The sequence below is a fragment of the Papio anubis genome, chromosome 16 (genome assembly GCF_008728515.1).
Source record: "Papio anubis isolate 15944 chromosome 16, Panubis1.0, whole genome shotgun sequence".
Lineage (NCBI taxonomy): Eukaryota > Metazoa > Chordata > Mammalia > Primates > Cercopithecidae > Papio > Papio anubis.
The window spans coordinates 85135903-85159091 of NC_044991.1; the positions used below are offsets into that span (position 1 = coordinate 85135903).

Consider the following 23189-nt stretch of genomic DNA (forward strand, 5'->3'; position numbering starts at 1 on the left):
ATGGACCAAGCAACTCATCCTCCCCTGTTTTTCCTCCTTCCTCCTGCATTGGGCTTTTGCCTGTCACTTGGACACATGAAGCTTGTTGTTACCTCAGGGCCTTTGGACCAGCTGTTCCCACCTCGCAGTCCTTCACTCTGTACCCATATTTACCTACCTAGTGCAGAGCTGGAATTCCAAAACAGGAGGCTCCACATACCAGCCTCATGAATGAGAAATTGGAACATGGAATTGAATAAGGAAAAGTCCACTGATTTTGTGTGAGGCAAGAACAGACACTGAGTGCAAGGGCCGGGGTGGGAATGGGAAGCATCTGGTCTACACGGTAGGCAAAGATCAAGTTAAATTTGGACCCGTGTTGCCTCTTATATTCAGAAGAAACCGGGATCCGTGGCCCCAGAGTAATCATGGCTGTCATGCAATCACCGTGGATTCACAGGCCCTCCCCCTGCCAGGCCCCTCATGGTGACGCCTGCTAGTGAACTCTACTTCCTGCTGTGGACTTAAAGGGCACATCAGACCTGTCTGCACTATTTTTGAGAGTTCTTCTGAATCTGTAATTTCCAAAATCAAAGAAAATCAAGCCAAAGGAGAAGCAGCAGGCATGGGGCCTTGTGGGGCCTGGACAACCATCTTGAGGCATGCAGCCTTCATGGCAGAGGGTGGGGTGGAAGCGGGTGACTATTCTCCATTGGTGTTGGGTTTTAGACCGGGAAGAGATGTGAGCCTTTAGGCTGCTGGGGGTAGCTGGATCAGGGCGAGTGAGTGGACAAGTGAGCCTCAGCTGGGAGGTCAATGATAGTCCAGGCATGAACCACGGGCTGGGGGCGATGGAAACGGGCAGTGGAGACAGACCCAGAAGGCACCAATGAGGCAGAACCCACAGGTCTTGCTGACCCTCCATGGAGTCTGGTGGCTCAAGGGAGCCAAGGCTGACCTGAAGGGGGATTTTTTTCTGCCGGACAGGGAGCTCTAGAAAGACAAGGATCCCATTTCCTGGAACTTCTAGGGCCTAGATCGGTGCAGAGCAGAGACAGGGGGCTGAGGGTCAGCCATCTGGAGAGAGGCCCAAGAAGGGGTTACCCTACACTCTCCCTCCCCAAACCCCATCCCACCTCCAGGAAGGCTCCCCATGCTTTGTTTGCCCAGAGGAGTCTGATGCGTTCCCCAAAAGTAGATTAAAACATGCTCTGGAATGCTCCCTGGAGGCCGGGAACAGAAGTCTTGAGCCTGGAGTGAACATTAAATACATATGGGTAAGGCCCCCAGCAGCATTCAGAATGAGGCCGGAGCTCGCGGCCATATGGGGATGTGGTTGTGGAAAAAAAATATTTATAAAATGGCTTTTCCAAATGTTTAATCTACAGCAGATGCATCTAAAATTAATCTGTTTGGCTTGGCTTTCACTGTGGGGAGATGCCATTTCGTCGTGCCGGCCGCCTGGAGCAGAGGAAATGGGGGTTGTAAAAGATTCATCTGTTTGTGAGTCAACTCCAAATGAAGATCTTCAGAGGGCAGGGAGGCAGGGGAGGCAGGAGAGCAGGTCGGGAAGAGAGGGAAGGAGGTTCCCCCACACCCTCTGCTTCCCGTGGGTCACCCACACATTAACTCTTATCTCATGGATGCTGTGTGTTGAATCTTTTCCACTGGAGTAATAATCTGATGGCTGCGTTTCTTACTAAGATTTTGTGCTGTCCCTCCAACTACAGTTGAGTAATGGGTCCCACAACAACTCCTACGTGTGGTATTTCCGTTATTTTTGCAGAAGGGAAAACAATCCCCTATTGAGAGTACTTTATACCAGAGAAGTTTCTGGAATGGGAAACAGAACCACTGACTTCTCCAACCTCCTGCTCACTATACTCAGCCACCTTCGCCATCTCACAGATCCTGAGCCCTTTCCAACTGCAGGGCCTTTGCATACTCTGCTCCCTCTGCCTAGAAACTCTCCTTTCCTGCTTTAGACTAAATATCAATTCCTCAGTGAGGCCTTTCCTGAACTTCCAAGCCCAGAGTGGGTGTGCCCCATGGTCTCTCTTCACTGTTCTTAACACACTTGCAACCTCATTTTGATGGTGGGACGCTGCAGCTCACGTCTAAGTCCCACCCAAGACTTGGCCCACTTCTGTGCCCTGCACAGATGGACGGATGGTTGGATGGATGGATGGATGGATGGATGGATGGGGGACTGGATGGATGGATGGATGGATAGTAGATAGATGGATGAATAGTGGATGGATAAATAGATTAATAGATGGATAAATGGATGATGGATGGATGGAAGGATGAATGGATATATGGATGGAAGAATGGGTGGATGGATGGAAGAACATATGAATGAATGGGATAGATGGATGGATGGATGGTAGATGGATGGTCCATCTATGTCAGGCCTGCATGACACCTGGCCTGGAGGAGCCACCCAGTCAACATTTGCTGACAGGACGGACAGACGGAGAGGGGGTGAGTGACGGGGGCCCTCAGGTGCTTTATTTTTGGAGACTTGGGCGAGGAAACAAGATACCTGGAAGCAAGTGCAGTTTTGTGAAAGTGTGCAGGTCCTCACAGTCCTGGAATACTCCCCCCAAAACCTGGTCTGAGAAGAGAGAAGGGGACAGGCTCCCCCAAGAAGCCCTCCAGCTTCATTTTTAGCTACTCAGGTGTGGGAGGCAGAATAATGGTCTCCAAAATGTCCATGCCTCAGCCCCCAGAACCTGTGGATATGTCACCTTACATGGCAAAGAGACTTTGCAGATGTGATTAAATAAGATTTACAGATGGGCAGATTACCCTGGATTAGCTGAGTATCTAAGGGGGCACAATCTAGTTACTTGAGTGTCAACATCACTCATCATTAAGGAAATGCAAATCAAAACCACAATGAGATACTCCCTCCCCAAACACACTCATTAGGATGGCTACTATTAAAAAAAAAAGAAAGAAAGAAAGAAAAATAAAACTAGAGTTGATGAGAATGAAGAGAAATTGGAAACTTTGTGCATTGTTGGTGAGAATATAAAATGAAAAACAGTATGGTGGTTTCTCAAAAAATTAAAAATAAAATTATCATGTGATCCAGCAATTCCACTTCTGGGTGTATGCCCCAAAGAATGAAGCAGGGACTTGAACAGACACCTGTGCACGCATGTTTACAGCAGCGTCATTCACAGTAGCCAAAAGGCAGAAGCACCCCAAGTGTCCACTGATGGATGAATGAATACACAATGTGGTGCACTCAAACAATGGAATATTACACAGCCTTAAAAAGGAAAGGAATGCTGACACAGGCTACAGCATGGGTGAACCTTGAAGACATGATATTAAGTGGAATCGCCAGTCTCAGAAGGACGAATACTGTCTGATTCCACTCATATGAAACCCCTACAGTAATTCATAGAGACAGAAAATAGCATGGTAGTTTCCAGGGACTGGAAGACACGGGAATGGGGAGTGAATGTTTATGGGGGACAGGGTTTCAGTTTGGGAAACTGAAAAAACTCTGGAGATGAATGGTGGTGACGGTTCCACAGCAATGTGAGTGTACTTAATGCACCAAACTACACACTCAGAAATAGTTAGGGTGGGAACTTTTATGTTATGCATATTTTACCACAATTAAAATTATTTTTTTAAAGTAGAGAAACTCTGGCAGCCACAGTGAGAGTGACACCAGCTCCTAAGAAGGGTTGCGACCATGTAGCATGTGCAGAATTCCATGTCCCGATGCTGGCCCTGAGCAGAGGTCATGTGCAGGCTGCAGAGAGGCCCCCGGCCAAGATAGCCAGCCAGGAAGTGGGACCTCAATCCCACAACTCCTAGGAAGTGAAGTCCACCAACGGCCTGGAACAGAAACCCATCCTCCTCTGGAGCCTCCAGAAGGAACGCAGCCCTGTGCCCCTCCGATTACAGCCCAGCGAGGAGACCCCTGAGCACTTCCCACCCACGGAACTGTAGGAGGGTAAGCTGGTGTTGCTGAGCTAAGTCTGTGCTAATTTGTTAAGGCAACAGAAATATTTTCTAGCATTCAGGAAATATATTAATACGACTCCAGGAAAGCACAGCGCAGTGCAGGGAGGGGGCCCAGGGCCCGGTTCAGCCATGAACTGTGTAGCTGTAGGGCACACAGGGCCTTGGTTTCCCCACCTGCATGACAAAGGGGTTGGCTTAGAAATGGTTTTCTTTTATTTCTTTTTCTTCCCCTTTTATTTGGCTGTGGAGACCTCTTGAGTGACATCTTCTGTCAAAGCCCCAACATATGTACCAGATGAAATATGTTTAAAGGCCTGCTCTGTTTGGAGTGAGAGTGGGGCTCTCGTTCTGCCTCCTGGGTACCCTTCAACCCACCTCTGGGGGCCCGGCACCTCCAGCTCTGCAGAGCCTTGCTGTCCACCAGCATTGTCTGCAGATGGCCAGCCTGAGGCTTCTGGGGGCCTGAGCTGACCCTTGGGCTTGTTAGATAATATCAAGCTTCTTGAAACACAGATATGACTCCCAACCTCCCTCCCTTCCTGGCCCGCACTGCTCTTGGGAAGGTGAAGCCCCTGCAGGGTCCAGCTTCTGCTGATCTCTCAGCCCCTGCCCACTTCATGCTACCTGTCCCCGAGCTTCAGTCGTGTGACTGCCTCTCAGATCTTGTGCTCTTTATTCTTCCACAGGGCCTTTGCACGTGCAGTTCCCTGAGCCTGAAATGCTGTGCTCACCCCTCCTTGCCTGGGCTCCTCATGAACCTACTGCTCACCTCACCTTTTCCTTCCCTCCCTGCCTAGGTCAGCCTGGCCCTCACTCTCCACCCACCGCTCCCCAAACCCTGTTAAATGTTCTCATGCCTCTCCTGTGTGGCTCTGACTAGTTACAATGTTACAACTTCTAACAAAAATTTTGGTTAATGTCTGCCTTTTCCACTAACATAATCCAGTTCATGTAGCACTTACCTTGTGCAGACCCTATTCTAAGCACTTTATATGTTTGTTCATTTTATCTTAAGAAAAAAACTTCTGAAATTGATACTATTGTCATCACCATTTAACAGATGAGAACACTAAGACACAGAGATGCTATGCAATTTGTCCAAGATCACACACTACTGAAGAGCTGAGGTTTAAGTCTAGTCTGTCTGTCCATCCACCCATTCACACACCCATCTATTTATCCATTCATTCACCCACCAATTCATCCATCAATCCATTATTCACCTATCCATCCATCCAATCATCTGTCCATCCAACCACCCGCCCACTCACCCCCATTTATCCACCCATGCATTCACCCATGCATCCATCCATCCATCCATCCATCCATCCATCCATCTATCCATTTATCATCAGCTCCATGAGGACAGGAATTGTGATGCTCTGTTCACTGCTCTAACTCCAAAGTCTAGCACATTTGTAAATATTTACAGGATTATAAGACAAACCCTGATCTGTGTTCTACCATAATTCTCCCCAGGAGAACCCTCCTGGAGTCACCAGGGGTGAAGGAGAGGGGACTTTGGCTGTCTTTACCCTCTCGTGCTGGTCAAAAGTGGCCTCCAGCAGAGCATTTTAGCGGCCCTGCAACCAGCACGTCCTCTCCATGTGCTGCATTGGGGAACCCCTTGCAGCAGGAGTTGACAAGAATGGGGTGAGGGAAGAAAGATGAGCAGAGAAAAAGGACTTAGTGTTGCAGCTCTGTCTACCTAAGAGCTGGTGCAGTTGGCAATATAAACAGGATAGAGGAGAGGCTTGGGAAACGCATGGCCAAGGACATCATACAAGGAAATTGGAAGAGGCTCCATGTTTCCAGGCTCACAGCCTCAGGCCTGGTATCAGCAGAAGCCCCACCCTCATTAATGCTGAGGGGCCTTGGAAGAGCCCGCAGCCAGTCTGTCCGAGCACTTGCCCCAGAATCCACATCTGTCTGGCCTCCTCTGCTGGGGACAGTCATGTTAAACAGTGGCCTGCGATGAGCACAGTGTTCCTGCTGATGGCCCTGCCTCTGATATCCTTGAGGTGCTGGGACAGGGCTGAGTAAAAGTAGAGACAGAGAGAAGAGCCTTCCCCCAACTCTGCTTTCCTGAGCCCCAAAGCAGCAGGAAGAGTCTCCTCCATTTCCTCCCCATTACAAAACCACAGCCCACGTGTATGGGAAAGGAGACACCCGGAGGAGGCTGTGCCCTATGATGGAGAAGAGCGAGGTGCCCACATCCCAGTGCACTGGACAGACAGCGATGGAGCCTGCTCATAGGTACGGCCTCTTTCAATCCTCTCCTTAAAACCAGATCTGTGGACCCTGGGCTCAAGGTTAGCCCTGTCAGAATCAGGGTCAGCCCTTAAACGAATCTGGATGGAAGAGCCGTGACCAAGGAGCCAGGCAGATCTGCTCTCAGTCACGTTCCAAGCCCTGGGACCCTGGTCCAACTGCTGAAGCTCCCTGTGCCCCATTTTGTCCATCTGTGAAACGGGGATGCTCTTGGCACGTAATTCATGCGGCTGTTCTATGTACGTGATACTGCAAACTGCATGCTCGTCACAGCACCTGGCCCTAGCAAGTGTTCTGTAGACGTTAGCCATGTTATTTTTAATAACAAGACTCTTGGACTTAAACTGCAATTTTTCTACCCGATTCCCCCTTAAGAGAGTCTCTTTCAGCCCCAGCTGAGACGGAAATGAGGAAATGAACCTGACATCCACTCTATACATCCCTTTGATGAGAGTCACCCTTCAGGAGGAGAGACCTCATTGAAATGTAATTTTTTTCCCATTAATCATCCACCCAGACAGCTCTCAGTTCTCCAATTCTCTTAAGCAAATAACAACCAAAAAAAAAATCTTTTCTTTAACCTCTAAGTGCAGATTTCTATAATAAAAAGCATGGCATTGAAGCAGTTATCTCCTCTCATCTGGTTTTCCCTTTCATACTCACAAAGGTCTCTCTCTCTCCCCCTGTCCTCACCATCTTCCTTTCTTTGAGGCCAGATGCATGCATGGAAGAGATAGCATCATCATAGGCCAGGACTGGTCTCCATGGAGTCCATCTTTGAAAAGTCAAGCAACCCCGGGCTTGGCCCCAACCCATACAATTTCCCCGGGTGCTTCCTCCCTGAACTCCTGATTCCTCAGCCTCTTAAAGTGGGGATAATAACATTAACAGCTCAGGCTGATGGTCGGGGACTGCCATTGTTGAATGTGTAGATTCAACAAGTATTGACTGGATGTCTACTGGGTGCTGGGACCAAGGGATCTAGCCATGGGCAAGATGCAGTGGGAGGCCTCTTGGCACTTTCTTTCTAGGGCCAGTCCTGGAGGAGGCATTCTTGAAATGGAAATTGCAGAGTAGGGATCCCCAAGACAACTGTGACTGATTACAAATTTGGGGACCCCAAGCCTATCCTCAGGGTTCATAATTTGCTTAAAGGATTCACGGGACTCACTGAAAGCCACTGTACTCTGTCACAGTTTGTTACACAAAATAATTTAGATTAAAACTGGTCATTGGAAAAAAACATGGAGCAGAGCCCAGGGAAGTTCCAAGCATAAAAATTCTAGTTGTCCTCTCCTAAGTCCCAGACAGCACTCACTTTTCCTGGCAATGATGTATGACCACATACATGGAGATTTGCCAGCCAGAGAAGCTCGTGTGAGCCTCCATACCCAGAGTTTTTATTGGGGTTCAGGCACGTAGACATGCATGACTGCCTATGTGGCTGGCCTTTGGCCTCCAGTCCTTCCAAAGGTCAGGTTGGTACTGGGTGACCAAAGACCCCCACCATAAATCATACTGTTGACATAGATAATCTTGTGTGGCCTAAGATTTCCCAGGTAAACAAAGACACTTTTATCAGACAGGACATTCCAAGGGCTTAGAGGCCACCTCCCAGGAGCCGGGGACAAAGGCCAAACTCTCTCTGGGCAGTGTGAATTCTTCACTGCCCATAAGTTTAGCTGCAAAATCACTCAAGATGTGAACTTCACTCTTATCTGCGTCTTCCTCTTCCAGCCAATATAGCACTACTCACACAGGCATGCAAAGATCACACACAAAGAAAAGCAAAGGAAAACCATGCAAATGCTCAGCAAACGGGGACATTTAAAGAGGAAGGTGCATCCGTGCTGGGAGATACAGAGCAGCAGATAAAATGATGAGGTACTGCTCTATGATAGCTCTGTATGGTGGAAGGAAATGCTGTTGGTGAAGAAGTCCGTTGTAGAACAATTGTTATTGAGTAACCACTTGGCCCTGGGTAATTTATTTAACCCCTTGAGCCTCTTCAATTTCCTTGTCTCTAAAATGGGGCAATGCTTTGATCTCCTACCCAGGTCTGTTGTGAGGAGTAAATGGAGCCACATCTAAGAAGCAGCTGGCACACTTGGGGCTGAGCCTGGGCCAGCTCTTAGCACCATGACTTCACTCTCAAGTCCTCAGGGTGAGGCTGCAGGGCACAGGGAGACTTTTCTGAGGGGCTCTTCTTGGAGACATTTACTACCAGGCAGCAGCCTTGATCACTCAGACATTCATAATTCATTTGGTAGACTGATCAATTTGTTCATTTCTCCATAATAAAGCCCTGTACTAGGTGTTGGATTTTGAGGAGTAATGAAGCCACACAAAGTCTTTACCTTCAAGGAGAAACCAGTCCAGGGTGGAAGACAGACTGCAAACTTAGCCCAGAGATGGGGTGAACTGGCCCAAGCTCACACAGCTGGTCCTGAATGCCCTGCTCACAAATGAGACAGATGCAAAGTAGATGTTCCACCAATTCTGTGTTGAAGTGAGGTGGGCTGAGCGGATGGGGCAGGGGCCATCATTGTGTCTCTGGCCAAAAGGGCTGCATGTGAAGCGGCCTGGATGTCTGGTCATGAGAGAGATCAAAACCTCAAGGACGGGAGAAGAGTCAGGGTGGTCGGAGCAGAAAGTCCACGAGAAAGCGAGTGGAAAGAGGTGGTCAACAGGGGTCCAAGGGGCAGAGTTCTGAGGGCCAAAGTGAGGAGGGGACTTTATCCCTAAGGTGATGGAGGGTCTGTGAAGGGTTTTAATCCAGGGGTGGCGTGTTAGAGTTGTGTCTGCCAAAGATGCTCCTGCTCATGGGACAAGGAAAGGCAATGGGTGAGAGAGGAAGCAGGAATCTTGGTTAGAAAGCACCTGCCATCATCCAGGCCCAAGAGGCGCTGTGTGTCCTGCCACAGTCTTCTTTCCAGGAACCTTCGCTTCCTCCAGCTGTCTTGAGAGTTGACTGCTAATGTAGAGTGTGCTTGAGCCAGCTCCTCTGGGCTTGAAAGAACTCGTTGTTAAATATTCAGGAAATTTGTGAGCCCATTGTTAAACCATTGGTAGCTTTGCAATTGGCATAGAGGAAGTATTGACACCACAGACATTGGCAAAAGCTATAAATCAGCACTCTTCCTCCTGTGATCCCTGAGAGCTGGTTTACCAGAGTACGAATGCTTCTAAAGACGCTGCTGTTGCCTTCTCTGGAAAAGTGTCCATGACTGAGAAGGTCCTCCTTGCCCACCCCACAGGCATCGTATAGCTGATGACTGACTGACATGGGGTTTGAATGCTTTGCCTCGCACCTAACACAGTTTCAACTCCGTGGCATCATTTTTGTTCCAGGGCTCCCCATGGGACTGTGCTAGACTCCAGCTGAGACCAATCGTTGCCCAGACCCTTTCTGCCCTCACTGCCTTTCCAGCTTCTCCTTAGAGCCCTCCTTCAATACATGTCTTGTGTGAGGATCTCACAGCATTTGGCCAAGTGTGATGCCCAGACCACTTGTATCATGGTCCTGGAATCCCACCCTGGACCTACTGAGTCAGAGCCTTTGGATTTGGGGCCCTAGCACTTGCCTTTGTAACAAAGGCTCTTTGAAACTAGCGTTTGAGGGAGCTTGGCTAAAGTTAGAGAAACAGAACAAAGATCTGCAGGAACAGAGCAGCCTTGAATGGGGGACCCGACAGAGGAACCCCACCCTATGAATGGCCCCCAGGAGAGACGTTCAGGAGTTGCATTTTATTGACATCAAGTAGCAAACATTCCTGTGTCCCCAGGAAGGGTGAGGTTCTGTGCCAGGTTGGGATGAGTTTACTGAAATGTTCGAGAAAGAAAGCGCTCTTCCCGCGGAGAACACCGCTCTTAAAACTCCACCTCCCCGTGGCTTCACATCAGCAAAGCCCAGAGATCGCGCGAACCACACATGGAGACCAATAGGACTGAGAAGGCAGATCTGCCGGGGTTAGGGAAGAACTTGAACCTGCGGCTGCAAAGTCGGCGCTCGGCAGACACTCAGGATGCTCTGCTCCTTTCCAAGATCTGGGCCTTCCTTTTGATGACAAAAGTTGCCTTAGCCCCAGCTCCTAAGCACTTAGAAACAAAATAAAATTAAGTTTTGAATAACAAGTCTTCAGTTGTTGGGGTGAGGTCACTGTTGAACCACTGTGTCAGGCCCAAAGAATGTTTCCATTGCCCGCCGCCTCTCGGGTGACCCCCTCGAAGGAGGCCCGCCTGCTACAGCAGGTCACAAATAGAGGGCAATTAATTTTTACAGCCCTCTGCTCTCAGCGGCCACCACATGCTGGGGTGAGGTCACTCTTGCCGCTTTATTTTTATCTGTTTTAAAGATGTTGGTGCCTTGAGACTCACACTTCCCCCGTGAGCTCAGATCCCCTGGTTCACAAGTGGCGGTTCTGCAGAGCTCCATGGTGGGTGACTGTGGGTGACAGCAAAGACCACCACCTGATATTGTGTGAGCTCAGACGAGTTCCTTCCCCTCTCAAGGCCTTGGTTTTCTCAACCCCAAATGCTAAGCATCGACTAGACTAGCATTTCCCAAAAATCAGTAATTTCTGAACCGCCACCATCATTTTGTCCTGACCCAGCACCTGTACTATAATTCAAGTCCCTATTTTTCTTTTTCTGTGAATCACCTCACTTTTCTAATGAAACATTTAACTAAAAGGGAACTTGATATCATTATCATAAATGGAAGTCGATGTTGCTTGCCATTAATGAAAGGTAACTACAGAAATAAATACCTTGACCACAAATGAACATTGCTAAATTCCAGCCAGATACTGCTGCCTGCTGATGGCTTCAAGCCTGAGGCCTCTCTCTCTTTGTTCAAAAGGGAGCTTAGAAGTGTCAGGAGGTGCTAAAGACTCTTAGTGCCAGATGAAGAATTTTCCTTTGATCTAACCAGAGGGGAATAATTTTCACACTATATAAATCGATGCCCTAAAATCTAAAATCACCTTCCCCTCAACCAGCAGCTTGGATGAAGAAGCTGGGAACTTGGAAAGACACTGGTTTAGATCTTTCCTACAAATCTTTACTTTTGAGTGATGATATAAAGCTCTAGATTGCTTATGGAGCTTTCTTCCAAGCTACCCAGCATTTGGCGAAGTGTGGTGCCAGGAACACCTGTATTACAGTCCTGGGACCCCAACCTGGACCTACTGAGTCAGAGCCTTTGGATTTGGGGCTCCAGCACCTGCCTTTGTAGCAAAGGCTCTTTGAAACTAGCATTTGAGGGGGCTTCACCCAATTTAGAGGAACAAAATGTGGCACTCGTCAGAAGGCCTACGGGAACAGACCAGCCTTGAATGAGGGCTGGAGCCTTCAATGACGGTGGACCGAGAATCCAATGTGGTTAGTGCTGGCGGTGTCGGCCGCTGTGCACTTGTGCACATAAACGATTGTCTTCTGGATAAGGTAGAAATGCCTGGTGGACTTATTCTGAGCCAGAGAAGACCCAGCAAATTCCTCTGACTCTGTCCTCAGAATGGTGTGGAATGAACTCCACCCCTTCGATCCCAGGAGAGACCTTAAGGAGTTGGATTTTATTGACATCAAGTAGCAAACATTCCTGTGTTCCCAGGAAGGGTGAGGTTCTGTGCCAGGTTAGGATAAGATTATTGAAACTTTTGAGAGAGATAGAGCTCTTCCCGCTGAGAAGCGTCAACCTAGAGCTGTGAGTGGGGCTGGGGTTCCGGGCTGGCCCTGTCTCTGCTCTTGCAGTTTCAATGGGAGTTGTCAGCTCTGCCCTCTCTGCCAACAGAAACTTGGAAGCAGCCGTGCCTTTCTGCCTCCCGCTCGCCCTCCCAGCAGGTCTGATCAATGTCCGTTTTAAAGCAGGACATTTCTTCTCGCTGTGGAGCCTGTGAACATACGGCTCTCTGGAGCCCAGCTTCTCCTTGTTCGTTGTCGTGCAGGGACTGCCGTTTGGAGAGAAAAGTCAGGTTGGGAGGCTCTGCTGCAGTCCCCCTCTTTGAAAACCAGGTGAATTCCAAGCAAGGGCAAAGATAATCATGTATCCTGAGACGTTCCAAGGCTCTGTGCCTCGCGTCCTCATCTGAGGCAAGGTAGCCACTGTCCCATCCTCATAATATGGCTAGGAGGAGGGAATCAAGTCAAGTCTACAAAGCACTGAGCACACACACACTAAATAACAGAAGCTGTTCTGGGCGGGATAGTGTCCCTCCCAAAATTCATGCCTCCCCAGAACCTCAGAATGTGGGCTTATGTAGAAATGCAAATGTACTTAGGTCAGTTGACATCATAATGGATCAGGGTGGGTCCTAAATTCAGCGACTGGCACCCTTACGAGAGGAAAGGGGTACAGAGCTATAAGAACACAGGAGAGAGGAGCCACTTGGCCGAGAGTCAGACTGGAGTTTTGCTGCCATAAGCCAAGGAGCATGGAGGGTTCCTGAGTTGCGTGGAATGGATTTTCTCTTACAGCCCCCAGAAGGAGCCAGCCCTGCTGATACCTTGACGTTGGACTTCTGGCCTCCAGAATTGTGAGAGAACAAATTTCTGTTGTGTTCAACCCCCTGGTTCTCTGTAACAGCAGCCCTAGGATTATAATGCAGAAGCTAATTTACTGAGCACATAGTAGGTACTAAGCATTTTGTTAAACACATTACACACATTGTCTCCAATCCACCCACCTGATGAAGTTGATGCTGTCATCACTTCCGGGTTACAAATGGAGAAACCGAGGCCCTGGGATGCTGTCATCACTTCCGGGTTACAAATGGAGAAACCAAGACCCTGGTGCTCAGCTGCCCAAGTGCACCCAGGTAAGTGGCAGACCTGGAATTTTTAAACCCTTGTCTCTCTGTTTCCCAAAACCTTGTTTGTTCTAGTATCACTCAGCTCCATGAGGCAAGAACTGGGTAGAGCTCTTGTTTTCTAATGGATCTCATACCTGGCAAAGTTCCTGGCATGTTGCAGGGCCTCAAAAAAATGTGTAATGACTGCAGCTGGGCAAGGTGGCTCACACCTGTAATCCCGGCACTTTGGGAGACCGAGTTGGGTGGATTGCCTGAGGCCAGAATTTCGAGACCAGCCTGGGCAACAGGGTGAAACCCCATCTCTACTAAAATAAAAATACAAAAAATTAGCCGGGCATGGTGGTGGGCATCTATAGTCCCAGCTACTTGGGAGGCTGAGGCACGAGAATCACTTGAACCCGGGAGGCAGGGGTTGCAGTGAGCACAGGTAGCACCATTACACTCCAACCTGGGTGACAGAGCAAGACTCTGTCAAAAAGAAAGGAAGAAAAGAAAAAGGAAGAAGGAAGAAGGAAGGAAGGAAAGAGAAAGAAAGAAAGAAAGAAAGAAAGAAAGAAAGAGAGAGAGAGAGAGAGAGAGAAAGAAAGAGAGAGAGAGAGAGAAAGGGAAAAGGGGAATGACTGCATTCTGTGATCCTGTAAATTCAGAGGATTTGGGAAGTGTACGCCCTTTATTGAGCTAGTAAATAAACAGTATATTGAAGGCCTACTGTGCGCCAGGCACCAGGAACACAGCAACAAACAAAAGAGTCATAGCTCTGGCTTCGTGGAGTTCCCAGTCCAGCAGTGGGGCACTGACACTGAGGAGGTGAGCCCTGAGAGAAAGCAGGTGGTTCCTGTGCTGGTCATTGTACTGAGTGCAGGGAAGGACCTCACAGGGAAAAGCAGCACAGAGGAGCTGAGGATGCTGTGTGACAGAAACGGTGCCATCGTGTTGCCTGGGGTTCTCTCCGAAGGCCCGTGCTGCATCCAGGACTGTGGGGGCCTGGAGAGCAGGCTGTCTTGAGGAGATTCTAGAAAAGTCTAAGAGTTCATCCCTTTTATTAGCTGTATTGTTTACTCTTTAGAAAAAAATAAAAGGAGGTCCGGCTTTCTTCCCTTGGCCTCTAAGATGCCTGACCTTGCACCCAGGGCCTTCCAGGTTGGGCCCTTGATAACAAAAGCAGGGGCCCCACAGTGACGGCCCCTCCAGCGAGGAGGCTGTGCTGCTCAGCCTGGGCCTCCCGCACTCCCCTGGGAACACGTAGCAGGTGCAGACAGCCAGCCTGGAACCTGGGAAGCTTGTCCAAGGCCACAGCCCGCAAACCCGTTTCCAGGGCATCCCCACTTCCTGGGGTGCGCACCCTCCTCCCTACTGATCTCCAAAGTCGAGCCCTGAAGAAATTCTAAATTAAAATACAAAAAATTAGCCGGGCATGGTGGTGGGCACCTATAGTCCCAGCTACTTGGGAGGCTGAGGCACGAGAATCACTTGAACCCAGGAGGCAGGGGTTGCAGTGAGCAGAGATAGCACCACTACACTCCAACCTGGGTGACAGAGCAAGACTCTGTCAAAAAGAAAGGAAGAAAAGAAAAAGGAAGAAGGAAGGAAGAAAGAAGGAAAGAGAGAAAGAAAGAAAGAAAAAGAAAGAGAGAGAGAAAGAAATTAAAAGAAGGAAAGAAAGAGAGAGAAAGGGAAAAGGGGAATGCAGCCCCTGAATCGGAAGGTCAGGGAGAGGAGGTGCTGTGATGTCTGCGTAGGGTCTTAACTTCGGTTCTCTAAAGGAGAGAAGAAAGGAAGGGAAGAGAACAGCTGGAAAAAGAAAAAAGAAAGAAAATGGCTATTTATCTTGATTTTTATTTGGTTATAAAAATAACCCAAGTTTGCGCTAAAAAATTCAAACGTAAGAGAATCAGTTGGTCTTTAGGCTTTGGTGAGCACAAGAACCTAGTGGGGAGATGATTTAAAATGCAGATTCTGTGGGCCCTGTCCTGGGGTGATTCCGGGGTAAGCAGCTCATGGGGTGCACGCTTAGAAGTGCTGATGTAGAAAGTATGTGCCGGGCCGGGCGTGGTCGCTAACGCCTGCAATCCCAGCACTTTGGGAGGCCAAGGCGGGTGGATTACCTGAGGTCAGGAGTTCGAGGCCTGCCTGGCCAACATGATGAAACGCCGTCTCTACTAAAAATACAAAAATTAGCTGGGTGTGGTGGCAGGTGCCTGTAATCCCAGGCAGGAGAATCGCTTGAACCCAGGAGGCAGAGGTTGCAGTGAGCCGAGATCGTGCCACTGAACTCCAGCATGGGCAACAAGAGCAAAACTCTGTCTCCAAAAAAAAAAAAAATATATATATATATATGTATATATGCCATTCCTTTCCAATTAGAAGCATTCTGCAGAGAGAGAAAGTTCCACCAGGGAAAGACTGGAAGGATGGTGGGCCCCCTGGAGAGACTGCAGAAGCCTGTGCATGACATCTCACCTTTCGGCAAGGATCCTCTTCTAGCTCAGAAATTCTGCTTTGGGACAGGACCCAGAGTGGAGTCAGCTCCACATCAAGTCACTCAGAGGTTGTTGATGGGTTAGACGTGAGGTGCTGTGAGAAGCGAGGCTGGACAGCATTTAAAACAAACCAGAATGTCAGAACTCACCGAAGATCAGGACGCTGCCCAGAGCTAGCCTGAAGGGGGGTCCTAGGAAGACCTAGCTGGAAGGGGGCTCCTAGGAAGACACCAGCATCGACCACAGAGCAAAGATCTGCAGGCTGGAGATTTTAAGAAGTTTCTAAAACTTTTATTGTTGTTACATAAAACTGGCCAATTAATGTTAGTGTCACCAGAGCTGGGAATTTCTCCTTAGAAGCTCAGTGCTTGTTCCTGGTGGCATAAGTGAACATTTGTCCCACTGTCAGCTCTGAATGTTCATCCTTCAAGAATGTGGCTGTTCCTCACTCTAAATACACCGTAATCATTCTGTTTGGTCTTTAAATGAGCAAATCATTTTCACGGGTTTCTGAGGCCCAGAAATGTTTGATCCCATATCATGGGATCAGAAAGGCCCATGCATGTTTTTGGAAAGTTCAGAAAACTCTGCCTACACATGTCAGCTGGGAGGGCTTAGAAAGAGTTACCTGCTGCAACATGGACAAACCTTGAGGACATTGGGCTAAGCAAAATAAGCCAGTCATGAAAGGACAGACGGGATAGTTCCACTTGGAGGAAGCACCTAAAGTGGCCGAAGTCATAGAGACGGGAAGTGGAATGGAGGCTGCCAAGGGCTTGGGGGAGGGGGAACGGGGAGGTATTCAGCCCGGGCAGAATTTCAGTTTGTGGTGATGATGAAAATGTTCTACTGGGCCAGGAGCAGTGGCTCACGTCTATAATCCCAGCACTGTGGGAAGCTGAGGTAGGCAAATCACCTGAAGGTCAGGAGTTTGAGACCAGCCTGGCCAACATGGTGAATTAACCAGGCATGGTGGTGGGCACCTGTAATCCCAGCTACTAGGGAGGCTGAGGCAGGAGAATTGCTTGAGGCCAGGAGATGGAGGTTGCAGGGAGCCGAGATGGCACCACTGCGCTCCAGCCTGGGTGACAAGAGCAAAACTCCATCTCAAAAAAAAAAAAAAAAGCTCTTTTGATGGAAGGCGGTGACAGTTGTACAACAATATGAATGATGTGAATGTACTTAGTGACCTGAAGCCATACACTTAAAAAGATAAATTTTATCCTATGCATATTTTGCCACAATTTTTTAAATAAAACTTCCCCAAATCTGCAAGCCTGACTTCTTTGAGATTTGCATAAAGTTTCCGTCTACAGTGAGGAAGTTTCAGCTTATTGTCTGGAAGCCCCAACCACTAAAAATTGGGATCCAAGGTTCTCAGGTTCTTGTCACCCCTTCACCTCTCCCCCGACCCTCACTAGCCTATTGCTGCTCCCACTAACATTGCCCTCCAAGTACTAGGCCCACAGCCACAGCGGCCCGGCGCCGTCCCCACTACCCCTCCACACAAGCTCTCTTTTCTGTTTTACCAACAGAACTGGGACCGGAAGGGTTTAACCCCAGGGCTCTGGCAGTTTCCATTTCTACATGTCAAAAAGGCTTTTTAGCCTAAACTTAAGCCGAGTATGCCTCCAGGAAATACTCGCTTCTTCCCTGTCCCCCAGGGAACCAGGCCTGGGGCCAGATGAAAGAAGCAAAGAAAAGGGAATTTATGCACTGAAAAAAATGGGGCAAGAAGCACTGCCAGCTGTTCTGCCCAGCTGTTCCAGTCACACTCTGTCCCATCCTTGGGGACTGTGCTGGTCTGGTCACTGTGTGGGAGGTGGACCCTCTGCTTAAAGCAAGACTGTCTGTGCACGGAGAATTGGGAAGAACATGGACCTGGAGTCAGAGGCCTGGGTGCTGGCTCTGTCTGAGCTGGACCGAGAAGTATAAAGTGATGCTCTCTAGAAGGATTTGCTGATATAATCCACACAGAGGCTCGGCCTGTGTGCACACGGATCAGAGTATGCACTTAATGAGTGGTCATGCCCACGAAGAAGAAAGAGGAGAAGAAGGAGACAGAGGAGGAGGTGGGGGTGGAAATGGTAACGACTCTCTCGGCCAACCCTCAGATCAGTCAAGCTGGCTACTGAGGTCACAGGAGCCCAACTCAAAGTAACTGAGAAACAAAAGGGAGTTTACTGGTTCATTTTAAGGTGTTTTTCAGAAGTAGGTCTGGCTGCAGGCACGGCTGGATCCAGGAACTCAGGCTCTGTCTTCTGGGGTCTTTCTCCTTCTTGCCTCTGCCTGCTTCTACTCAGCTTCTGGCTCTCCTCCTTCAAAAAGGCTCCTGTCCCTTGGCCCCATGGCAGAGACAGCAGCCTCTGCCATTTTAGGTGTGTGTCCTCTCAGTGGCAGGAACAACACAAAAAGCTTCTTTCTGTGCTGCTCCAAGCACAGCAATTTCAGGGAATACCATTCCTGGCCCAACCTCTTGACAAGAGGGATGGGGCCATAACGGCTTAAGTTAGGTCACCTGCCATCCCAGGGGGTACAGGGACCAGGCACTGTGATGACAGTCCCAGAAGAATCATCCTTGTTCCCCAAAGGAAAGAGACATTGTCCAACATCATGCACTGTAGACCCTTCCTTTCCTTTCTCTTCCTTCCACTGCCTCACCCTTGACACCCCACTTTCCAGGGACCATTAAGACCATCAGGTGACCAACTGCCAGGTGGGAAAGGACCTGAGTGACTTATTAGCCATTTGTACCTTCAAGTGAATTCATTTCAGGGGGTTACTGTCATCACTCTCAGTTAAATGGTGTTCAGATAGTGGAATGAGGCAATGGAGGAGACACTCGAATGTGGTTGAATAGTTCAATGAGAAGAGAGGCCAGCTTTGTCTTTTGTTTTCTACACCTTCCCAGTGAGCCTGCTCCAGACCAGGAATGCTCACAAGCACCTCCACCGTTCATCCTGAATGGCTCTGGAGGCCAAGGCTGGGAAAGCTGTGGGAAGGTAGTTTGGGGATTTCCCTTGGTCTACCCCAAGGTTTTCCCGGGGGCAGCCCGACCCAAGCCTCCTGTGAGGCAGAAGCCGCTTCCAGCACAGCACTTGGAGCGCTTGGAGCACCTTGTGGCCAACATCGAATGTCATTCCTGCCCTACGTCTTTGCTGCATTCATCAATGCCTTAGACAGTCACAGCACCCATTCCTCTGGCCACAGTGGTAGGTTCAGGAGTGGGCAGTTGGCCTCAGCCAGGTCATTTGGGCCCTCTCTGAAAATGGCTGTGTTTGCTGTTGGTGGTGAAGTGGCTTTTCCTTTTGGGTGTGGAGCTGCGAGGACACCCATGGATGACAGCTTGGGTGCCCCCTGACTGCAGGGCAGGGCAGCCTCTTTTCTAGAAGCAGACCAGAAGCCACATAGAATCAAGTGAGGAGAGACACAGAATGATCCAGAAGACAGAGCTCAAGTCCCTAGATCCAGCCGTGCCTGCCACTAGCACTCTCCCAGAATTTCCAGTGAAAATGAGGCAGTACACTTTCTTTTTTTTCTTAGCTATTTTGCACTGGGCTTCTGGACCTGCAATAGAAAGACTGATGGATCCAAAGACTGTCTGGAAGGAAAGAATAATCTGCCCAGAGTGGGTGAGGGAACCCACTCTAGGCAGGACCCCCATGAGCTGCCTCTGCTGGCTGGCCTGACATTCTCATTCAACAACTTACTGAGAATCAGGAAAAAACAGCTGGGACTCATGAGAGTCACCCCATGGGCTGTGCAGCCAGCTGCCTGATGCCCTCGGCTCTGCCACATGCCAGCCCTATGACCTGGTGAAAGTCACTTCACATCTCAGTTTCCTCACCTGTAAGTTGGGTCGATGAGAGTAGCTTCCCCAGACCCGTAGGCTGTGGGAGGAAAGGAAAGCCACCAGAAGCCGCCTCAGGCCCATGCACGGCCCCACACGCCACTTCCCAGCACAGGTGGGCCATGTAGCTCTGGGGTTGCCAGCTTACTGTCCATCCTTTTCCTAAACTGAGAGTTACTTGGGGCCAAGGGTCTTCCTTGTGCCACTCACCATGGAGTCACCCCACTTTTGATGGCTTAGCTTTTAGTCAATAATGACTTGGCTAAATGGATGTTGAATGGATGCTGGGACTTTGCCTCATGGATTTGTGAGTGGTTTGCTCACCAGAGAAACACAGACACGTGCCCCTCCCAGGATCTTTTCATTCCCATCCCCAGTGCAACCTGTGAGGTCGTCATTTCTCTGTAAGAAACCACAGTGTACAACCTGTCAGGGGCCCAGCTCGCCGGTGCTGAGAGCTTCCATCTTTCCTGCCCACCTGGTAGTTGCCTGGAGGCAAGGGTGTCGTGTCATTCATCCTAAGAACACGAGGCAGTCCTGGGATTTTCACACTGGAGTTCCCGTTTCTAAGGAGTTATCTGAGTTCCTTGGTGAGGGAGGGGTCCTGGAAGAGACAAATGGAAGCTGGAGACTGGCTGGGAGCTCCAATGGCCATCAGGCTTAGAGATGAAAGTGGCCTGGCTGGGGAGAAGGCAGTGGGGTGAGCGTGGGTCAACCAGGACATGAGCATGAGGGGTGAGGAGTACCCCAATTCTGGACCCAGGTTGCCTCACACAACAGGGCACTGCCACCTGCTGACTCACCATCATTGGCAGGTTACTTGTGTTCTCTGTGCCTCAGTTTCCTTTTCCATAATAGAATGCTGATCATAGAGCCTACCTCATAGGGCTATTGTGAAGATCAAATCAATTAATATATACAAATGCTTAGAATCAGCCATCAGCACGTAGTGAGTGCAGTGTGAGTCCTTCCCTCCATCTTGATTATCACAGCCTCTTCATGTGGGGCATGACTAAGAGGCACTGATGTCCTGGATCAGGGACCTTGGTATTCATAGTTCTACCCCCGGGGGCCGATAGACAGTGGGGAGCTCTCTGAACACTGGTACTACAGAATCATAAGGAGCAGAAGCAGCTGATGGCGGGAGGCCCCCTGGCAGCCAGAGCCTTCCACCGTGGATGACATGTCCACTCAGACCTGACATTCCTCCTAAGTGGCTGCACAGGCTCAATCTCGGGGACACTAAGTGCTCCCTCTTCTATTTGCTGCAGAGAACAACAGTAGAAATTGTAATTTACAGGTTGTCTGCAAATTACCGCCTGGTCTGATTTATAATTCATATTACAATATTTATTTCTAACAGGAAATTAATTTTGGAAACTCAGTGGGTGATTAAATTAAATTGCAAAACCATTCCACTTGCTTGGGAGGAAGGGGGTGAGTTACTGGAGATTATATTAAGAGATAAATTGGGAAGCATCTACGCTCGGAAAATCTGAGACAGGAGGAGGGAAAGGAGGAGGGAAACAGTTCATCCCTACTCGAAGGAGATGGCCGTCTTGTCAAACATTTGTTACAGAACATGTGCCCTCATGCTTTGGGGTCTCACAGTTACTCATAGCCTTTTCCCAGTGGATTTGTCATTAAGGGAAAGAAAAATAAAAGCCGAATTGACTGTATATCCAGTTCAATGGCACTCTGAATAATGAACAATCCTAGGGAACAAGGTGGAAGCTCATAGCATTCTCATGACCAGTCTTGGGAGCCACACAGCATCATTTCTGCCACATTCCCTATCGCTCCACCCAAGCTCCTCCCACTACTGAATGGGAGGAGTGTCAATGTCACATTTGTTAGAAGAGCAAGTGGGGTGGAATCATTGATGGCACTCTTCTCTGAAAAACACAATCTGCCCCAGGGTATAATATCTTAGCCAAGAGCCTGACAGATAGCAAGAAGCACCGTGAATGTCAGCCATTCCTTCTGGCTTGGGGGACGAGGAAGGTCACCTGGAGGAGATGGTGTTGGACTGGGCTTTGAGCAGTAAGGATTTCCATAGGCAGATGCTGGCTTGGGACACCTGGGGCAAAGGGATCAGAATGAACAAAAGAGAGAACAGAGAGAAAGGCTTGACAGAAGCTGATGGCCCCGCCTGTGTGGAGCATCGGGAGTGTGGAATGTGGGGTGAGAGATTTCCAGGAGCCATGAAGGCCAGGTGTCCAGGACTGGACCTTGGAGGGAGCCCTTTAAGGGAAAGGTTTTGAATCTGATGGAAAATGTTTCTGATTTTGGAGTGAGAAGCAGCCCTAGAGATTTATTCCACCACTTGTTTATTCATTCAACAATTTTCCATGAAACAAACCCTAGTACATGCCAGATATCGGGGAATATACTGCTGAACAAAATAAACATGGTGCCTGCCTGTGTAGCTTACAGTCTTGCAGAAGAGACAGTGACAGCAATAGGCATATTATTACACCATGGCAGATTCTTGAGTGTTGGTGTGAAGAATGGCAGGGAGACACCTTGTAAGAGACTCTGGGAAGGGCCTCCTGGGTGCTGACATTTTGGCTGAGTTCTGGAGGATAAAAGGGAGGGTGGGTGGAGATCAGCTAGAAGATGCATCCAAGGGGGAGGGGATGGATGTGGAGAGAGGAGTGGGCAAGGCACCGAAAGCCACCAGTGTGCCTGGAATAAAGTGGGGTGGAGGAAGGGGAGGGTGGGGAACACAAAGCCAGGCAGAACCTATCATGGGGGTCCTCTGTGGTCACAGTAAGAACCACTGAGAGTTATTGGAGCATTTTACACATGCTCACAATGCCATCCAATTTAAGTTTTTAAAAGATGGCTCAGGCTGCTGAATGGAAAACAGATCAAGGGGTGGGTAAGAGTGGATGAAGGAGAGAGACCCTTGGGATGTGGTGAGACCTTGGACCAGGGAGGAGATGAATACCAGGAATGGGATCCAAGATGTGTTTTGGAGGAAGATCTCATGTCACCTTCTGGTGGATGGGAGGAGCAGGTGAGGAAAGGTCTGGGATGTCAAGATGACTCCCAGGGTCAGGTTCTGCCCTGCTGTACCCTGTAGGGATGCCCGCCGAGATGGACAAGGGCAACTTTGGAGGCAACCCCAGGGCACCATTTGGATGTTGGCCTTTGTTGCATGACAGAGTCATTATGGAGAGGGCAGGTGGATGCCTGGGTCTGAGACTTGAATCTTATCACTGACTCCAAATGGCCTTCATGGTGGTTTTGGAGAAGAGGAAATTGTGCCTGAAGTTGGTTCGGAAGACTCACTCCTGGACAATGTGGACTGGGGTGAGAAATGAGGGAGAAGGGGAGGTAGCTTGAAGGGTGCTGCTTTGAGGAGATGAGAGGACGAGGGCTCCGAACTCTGCCCGCTGCCGTAGGGAAAGAAACCCCAAGTGCATCAAGGGCCAAGGGGTTGACCACAGTTGTCCCAGGGCCTCAGACGATGATTTCTCAATCAGGGCCAAAGAGCTCACACACTTCTAATCAAATAAGCTCATCAAAGGGACAGCTAAGAGCCTGAATATCAGGGACTGTTCCACTGACATAATTTTTTACTGTGAATTAATTTTCTTTTAAATGTCCCAAAGAAGCACTGACAATCGCAATACAGTACTGAGGAGAGAGCAGTGGATGGGAGCTCAGAAAACGAGATCTACTCTGGCTTTACTGCTAACCAACTGGACACCTTGGGCACGTCATTTCAGTCTGTGGGCCTCAGTTTCCTTCATCTGCCAGGCCGGAGTAAAATTGATGTATCACTCAGCAGAGCAATATTGA

General features: G+C 49.2%; 1 protein-coding gene across 1 annotated transcript; it reads right to left on the minus strand.

The window, feature by feature from the left end:
• Window positions 1-5277: 5277 nt before the first annotated feature.
• On the minus strand, window positions 5278-12208 carry LOC101019890 (the record flags this gene model as incomplete). Its single annotated transcript, XM_021921752.2, is given in 3 exon segments — window positions 5278-11591; window positions 11593-11748; window positions 11750-12208. Coding segments are annotated over 3 exon segments (687 nt in total), but the record flags the coding sequence as incomplete, so codon positions are not given.
• Between the last annotated feature and the right edge of the window lie 10981 nt (window positions 12209-23189).